Raw genomic sequence first — 6572 nt, 5'->3', positions numbered from 1 at the left:
ATATATACTAGTAGTTTTTGTTCCTTTATCTGTTACTGACTCTTACTGGTACTTATGTTTTGAATTTATTCTGCAATTAATATTTTTATTCCACAAGTCTGAAGATAAGAAGCTGCTCATTAAACATATTATCTACCTATCTAAATATATTAATTTAGAGGATTTTCTTTCATTTTTTGAATATTCTAATATTTATTTTTGTTCTTGTAATTTGTATTATATATTGCAGATTCGGGGTACCGCGCGAGTATATACATATATATATATATATATATATATATATATTATACACACACACATAGATCATATATATACATGTTTTGTAGAATGGGGGGTGAAAGTGAAAATCAAGGTGGTGGTGGTGGTGATAATGATGGAGTACTAACAGTGGACAAAACGACGTCGTCGCCTAAGAACAAGGTGAAGCTCTTGTGCAGCCATGGCGGGAAGATCCTCCCTAGGACCTCCGATGGTCAGCTAAAGTATGTGGGTGGCGAGACACGCGTCATCACCATCCCTCGCGACGTCTCCTACTCAGATTAATTTATTATATATATATATATATATTGAATGTAATGATATATGCTAATTATTAATTACGAATATTATATATATGACATTAATTGTTTAATAATTTACAGAGCTAATGAAGAAGGTAGGTGCAGTAGAGTTTGATGGGGAGATGCAGGTTGTCCTCAAGTACCAAGTAATACCTGAGGATCTGGATACTTTGGTGTCTGCTAGAACCAAAGAGGACCTGAAGTTTATGCTGGATGAATATTATGACCGCCATGATCAAAGCCAAGGTACTGCAGGAACCCCAAGGATCCGAGTCTTCCTCTTCCCTTCCAACCCAATCATAGTCGACAATTACCAATTAGCCACTATGGCATCCTACGTTAACGAACCCGGCCATGCAATACTACTAGAGCAGCGTTATATTGATGCCATCAATGGCGTTATCCGCACAACAACAACAACAACAACTAGTACCAGTACTGCTACTGCCCATTCTAAACTCACCTCCATAAATGCCAGTCGCGTCGCCTTTACTATCTCTTCCGTTTGCTCTTCTCCTCGTTCTAATTCTTCCCCAAAAGGCCAAAATATTGATACTCATGATCATGTGAATGACACCAACAGTAGTACCTGCATCTTCTCAAATGGCTGTCTGCAGAATGTAGGTCAAGGAGTTACTATGCATAAGGTCCACAGCTCCCCTAGCCTTTCCAGCCTCAACAACGTCTTCCAAAGTAACCATGGTCTTGCCAACCACCACTTTTATCACCACCATAACTACCAAAATCATCAAAAGTACGGCCAGCATGATCAGCAGTACTCGTACAATGGCAATCATCCCAGACCAACAAATCTTGTTCCTCGCAAAGCTACTATTGGCAGTCATGAAATGTTAGCCAAAACTTTGTCATCGGGAAGGGTCGAGTACACTGGGACTGGAACTGGGAGTAGCCTGCTGACGGGTTATGGCCTAAACAACTATTACCCAACAAGTAGGTACAAAAGAGATCATCATCATCATCATCAAGGCGGTGGACATTTCGATGAATGCGGAATATTCTATGCATGTGGAACCATGGGCACTCTTCTTCCTCGGAGTCCAAGAAAAGCCCCTTTGGGATAGAGAAGGGCATGCATGCATGGAAGGTCAGGCTCTCAAATCAATGGGAGTAGCTGAAGAGAAAATAGCTTGTAATACGGTATAGACGACTATTTTTGCGTCGTCCCATACAGAGTTGTTTTCCCCCTTCTTTTTGTATATATAACCCCTATGGGGCAGAATTGCCACTCTTCTTACAAATTAATGTGTTATGTGTATATTATTACTCTTTATATATATATATATATATATATATATAAAAGCATTAGATACATGACAGAATTATTAATGACAAACATGCATGATATTTCTACCCTCAAATCCTTCCTATTGCATTTAAGTAACAATTTTAAAACAAAGTGCATCAACAGTAGTCTCCCCCCTCCCAAGATTTTGCTACCAGGGGAAACTACTAAAATTGTCTCTTAACCTCTATTTCTAATAGCATTCTTTCCCCAGAAGGCTAAAAAATGACTAGCTGTAACCCAACACCAAGAAATCCAATCCCCACAAAATCAATTCTTATACACATTAACAAAGAAAAGATGAGCGCCAAAAAAATATCCAATTTCTGCTCTCCCTTACTTGCTGTCAGTGAAATCTGCATCGATAACGTCCCCATCAGGTCCCTTGCCGGATGATTCTGAAGGGCCAGATTCACCACCAGGTGCAGGCCCAGGCCCAGCGCCGGCACCGGCACCAGGAGCACCTGGTTGGTTGTAAAGGGACTGGCCAAGCTGCATAACTTCCTGATTAAGGGCTGCCATTGCATCCTTAATGGCTTGGGTTGAACCCCCTGAAATTGCATCCTTGAGCTCCCCAAGTTTTGCCTCCACCTTCTCCTTCACTGGGCCTGGAACCTTATCTCCCAGCTCCTTCAGCTGCTTCTCTGTTTGGTAGACAACAGAATCAGCCTGGTTCTTTGTGTCGATGGCATCTCTCTTTTCCTTGTCTTCCTTTGAAAACTTCTCGGCTTCCCTGACCATTTTCTCCACCTGAATATTTCAGACACATTTTAACTCAGTACCTTCCAGCTTTTTACCTAATGCTACGAAACCCAAAAAGAGTTCCTTGTAACTAGAAGCTCTCGCTGCAGTTCCAAGTACATCATAAATTAATTGATATAAACTTCACTATAATATTCACCTACAATTTATATTATAGCATACCTCATCAGTGGGCAAGGTGCTGGCACCGGTAATTGTAATGTCTTGCTTCTTTCCTGTTCCCTTGTCAACAGCAGTGACTGAGAGTATACCATTGGCATCAATGTCAAATTTTACTTCAATTTGAGGGACCCCACGAGGAGCAGGTGGGATACCATCTAGACGGAAGCTACCAAGAGATTTGTTGTCCCTAACAAACTCTCGCTCGCCTTGGAGAACACTAATCTCAACACTGGTCTGTCCATCTGCAGCTGTGGAGAACACCTCTGACTTGGAGGTCGGCAGGGTAGTATTTCTTGGGATGATCTTTGTCATTACACCACCAAGGGTTTCTAGTCCAAGTGACAACGGTGTCACATCCAAAAGCACGATGTCACTGACATCCCCAGACAAAACACCAGCCTAGAATCAGATTTCCACACATGAATCAAACAACAAACAATGTCAGTTCCACAATCTCAGTAAGCAGAACGCTAGAAAAGATTATTGCAAAACATTTAGTTTGATCATACACTACATTCCAACAATAATAGGTGAAATTATCATGACAATGCGCATAACATATTTCATAAATGTGAAATCCTAGAGTAGCTGACCTGAACTGCAGCTCCCAAGGCAACGACTTCATCAGGATTAACTGTCACGTTGGGATCTTTCCCGGTCATCTTCTTCACAAGCTCCTGAACAGCTGGAATACGAGTTGATCCTCCAACAAGGATCACCTCATCTAAATCTTTGAAGGAGAGTTTAGCATCCCTCAAGGAATTTTCAACTGGTGTTTTAAGCCTGAAATATAATCACAGTCTGAAAATGTTGAAGCAAAGAGCTACCAAAAAAATAAAACAGAAACAATAAAAAGAAGTCTGCTAGAAAACCTTCTCGATATCAAACACCAACCATGGACTACAAATTAAGTGAGCCCAAAAACTGGGGTGTAATTAACAATACCATGCAATGATGAAAAGTAAAAATAAAAGCATGTTTGTAGTTTTGAAAGAATGGGAGGTACCTGTCAAGAAGGTCAGAACACAATTCCTCAAACTTGGCCCTAGTGAGGGTGGTTTCAATATGCTTGGGGCCGTCTGCAGTGGCAGTAATGAAAGGCAAACTGGAAAAAGACAATATTTAAACAATTGAACTTCAGTAGGACCTCCAACAGACACACACCCACTCACGCCTGGAAGAGAGAGAGAGAGAGAGAGAGAGAAAGGATTGATCGAAAAAATAATTAGAGACAATCAAAATACCTAATATTTGTCTGGGTTAAAGATGACAGCTCCATCTTAGCTTTCTCAGCAGTCTCTGTTAGCCGCTGAAGAGCTTGTTTGTCCTTCAACAGATCTATTCCTTCATCTCTCTTGAAACTTGCAGCAAGCCAATCGACAACTCTCTGCATGTATTCAGTAATATTAAGCACTACTGTATCACAACACAATTCCTAAGCCCTTTTTTTCCCTTTCCAAATAAAGGATAATGAAAACAAAAGAGTGGAGAATTAATCGGGCCTGAAGAAGGGGAAAGAAGCAAAAGGATCCTGACCTTGTCAAAATCATCACCACCCAAATGAGTGTCTCCAGAAGTAGAAAGCACTTCAAAGACTCCATCGCCAACCTCAAGCACTGCAATGAAAGAAGAACAATTAATTCTCAGAAATGTGATAGTCATCATAGAACGAATACAGTGCATGTTATGTAGACACGAAAAAAAGAACTCGAACAGTAACAATGCACTAACGTACGTGGGAAGAGAATTTACATATGTTTAGAAATGGTGGTGGTACCTGAAACGTCAAAAGTACCCCCACCAAGGTCAAACACCAAGATGGTCTCATTATTCTTCTTTTCAAACCCATATGCTAATGAAGCAGCAGTTGGTTCATTGATGATTCTAAGAACTTCTAACCCAGCAATACGACCAGCATCCCTTGTTGCTGTCCTTTGGGAATCATTGAAGTAAGCAGGCACTGTTACCACAGCTTTGGTAACTTTATCATTCAAAAACTTTGAAGCATCATCCACAAGCTTCCTCAAAACCTAAAAGATAGAGAAATCATTAACAAGACAAATATCCAAAACCAAACAAAACGTCCAAATTCATAGCAACAATCACCACACACTGCATGAAAGAAACGTTAATCACCATATACCCCAAGCTCCTTTTTTATGAGTATAATCACCGTATACCCTAAGTTCTACCAAACATAAAGATACAAGTACCAATAAAATTCTGGAAAATATTAAACAAGAGTCTACCTAATATCAAAAACCTTGGACAAAGCTCAAATAAATTTGCAAGCCATGCCACATCCACGTCAATTGAATCCAGTTCTCACTTAACATAAGTTCCCCATTTCAAAGATTCTTAAAAAACGCGAACAATGAATTCCAAATTTTCTCGCTTCAACATCTTGTAACTAATCAGACATATCCAAAAACAAAAATTTCAAAGCAATCCCTTCACCAAAAAAATCTCTTACTAACTATCAAAAAAAAATTTCCCTTCACCAAAACACCACAATCCCAAGCCAAAATCACGGCCCAAATGTCCACATCTAACACAAAGTCCTCCATCGTCATAAGGATAAACCAAGCACCATACATCTTAAAACAATCCAACATGCCCATAAACCAAAAAAAAAAAAAAAAGCCCCGAAACCCATCGCCAGAAACTACAAACCCAAGCCCAATAAACCCAAATTTTAACACCAGTTCCCCCGTTCCCACAAACCAAAAATTCAACCAGCGTATAAGAAGCAACAAGGAAAAGCCATGACCAAGAGATATTTACCTGGGCGGATATTTCCTCGGCAGCGAACTGCTTTCCGATTGCGGGGCACTCCAACTTGACATTGCCATTCTCGTCCCTGACGACCCGGTAGGAGACCTGCTTGCTCTCCTCGTCCACCTCGGACATCTTCCTCCCAATGAACCGCTTGACGGAGAAGAAGGTGTTCTCAGGGTTCACAACGGCCTGGCGCTTGGCGATCTGACCCACCAGCCTGTCCCCATTCTTGGTGTAGGCGACCACGGAGGGTGTGGTACGCTGGCCCTCCGCGTTCGTAACTATTGTCGGCTTACCTCCCTCCATAGCCGCCACCGCCGAGTTGGTCGTCCCCAGATCGATCCCCACCACCTTCTCGTTCACCACCCTCAACGGGCGCACCTTAGCGGCAGCTCTGAGTCTGGGGAAGGACGCGGTATTGATTAGCCTCTGCCCGAAGAAGAAGCCTCTGGAAGACGATGAGAAATTGGGATGAAGGGATTTCTTCCTGAAGGAAGCGGTAGTACCGAGGCCATGGATTTGAGCAGTGGAAGAAGCCATGGAGAAAGACCTACAGAGAAGAACAAAGAAAAAGAAGAAAAAAAATAGGGTTTGGAAAAGGTAAAGCGGAGGAAGGAGGAAGAGGGAACCGTGTGGTTGTGGTGGAGGTTGAAGTTGAAGTTGAACCTCCCAGCTTCGTTCGGAAGAGTAGATAATAAAGTGAAGAAGAGGAGGGTTTATGAGGGGGAGTTAGGTGATGTGAGACGTGGAGGCTTCCGGAATGATCTAGCTTTGTCCTGCGGATGAGACGATTATGGCCGTTGGATTCGTTTACATTTTCTTTTCTTCGGCCCCTTTTTGGGCTGCCTGGTGCCGGTGGGGGGATATCGAGGCCTTTCTATAAAGCTACGGGCTTTTTTTTTCCTCTCTCTTTTTTTTTTTTTTAATAAATACGTATAAATATACAAGTATAAATACGTTGAAAGTAGGATGACGAATGAAAGTCAAAAAAAAAATAAAAAGGTATG

General features: G+C 41.6%; 2 protein-coding genes across 2 annotated transcripts; one reads left to right on the top strand and one right to left on the bottom strand.

Annotated features, from left to right (window-relative positions):
* Window positions 1-670: 670 nt before the first annotated feature.
* LOC108988906 lies at window positions 671-1754 on the top strand. The gene has a single exon (XM_018962295.2). It carries the CDS (start codon window positions 683-685, stop codon window positions 1640-1642), a length of 960 nt encoding a protein of 319 aa, XP_018817840.1. The 5' UTR covers window positions 671-682; the 3' UTR covers window positions 1643-1754.
* A 166-nt stretch (window positions 1755-1920) lies between these two features.
* Window positions 1921-6295, bottom strand: LOC108988905 (stromal 70 kDa heat shock-related protein, chloroplastic). Its single transcript, XM_018962294.2, has 8 exons — window positions 5572-6295; window positions 4565-4817; window positions 4324-4403; window positions 4032-4174; window positions 3794-3892; window positions 3381-3570; window positions 2788-3186; window positions 1921-2613 (listed from the first exon to the last, which is right to left on the bottom strand). The coding sequence occupies exons 1-8, from the start codon at window positions 6103-6105 to the stop codon at window positions 2200-2202; spliced, it is 2112 nt and encodes a 703-aa protein (XP_018817839.1). The 5' UTR covers window positions 6106-6295; the 3' UTR covers window positions 1921-2199.
* Window positions 6296-6572: the final 277 nt, after the last annotated feature.

Source organism: Juglans regia, chromosome 13 (genome assembly GCF_001411555.2).
Source record: "Juglans regia cultivar Chandler chromosome 13, Walnut 2.0, whole genome shotgun sequence".
Taxonomy (NCBI): domain Eukaryota; kingdom Viridiplantae; phylum Streptophyta; class Magnoliopsida; order Fagales; family Juglandaceae; genus Juglans; species Juglans regia.
Note: the sequence above shows the minus strand (reverse complement) of the source record. Positions and strands in the feature narration are given on the sequence as shown.

What these genes read in the sequence shown, in the direction of transcription:
- LOC108988905 (XM_018962294.2), bottom strand. Translation starts at nt 6,105, where the DNA reads ATGGCTTCTTCCACTGCTCAAATCCATGGCCTCGGTACTACCGCTTCC. An exon ending in CCGAGGAAATATCCGCCCAG is followed by an intron (nt 4,818 to 5,571) that starts GTAAATATCTCT and finishes TCTATCTTTTAG; the next exon opens with GTTTTGAGGAAGCTTGTGGA. An exon ending in CCTTGGGAGCTGCAGTTCAG is followed by an intron (nt 3,187 to 3,380) that starts GTCAGCTACTCT and finishes ATCTGATTCTAG; the next exon opens with GCTGGTGTTTTGTCTGGGGA.
- LOC108988906 (XM_018962295.2), top strand. Translation starts at nt 683, where the DNA reads ATGCAGGTTGTCCTCAAGTACCAAGTAATACCTGAGGATCTGGATACT.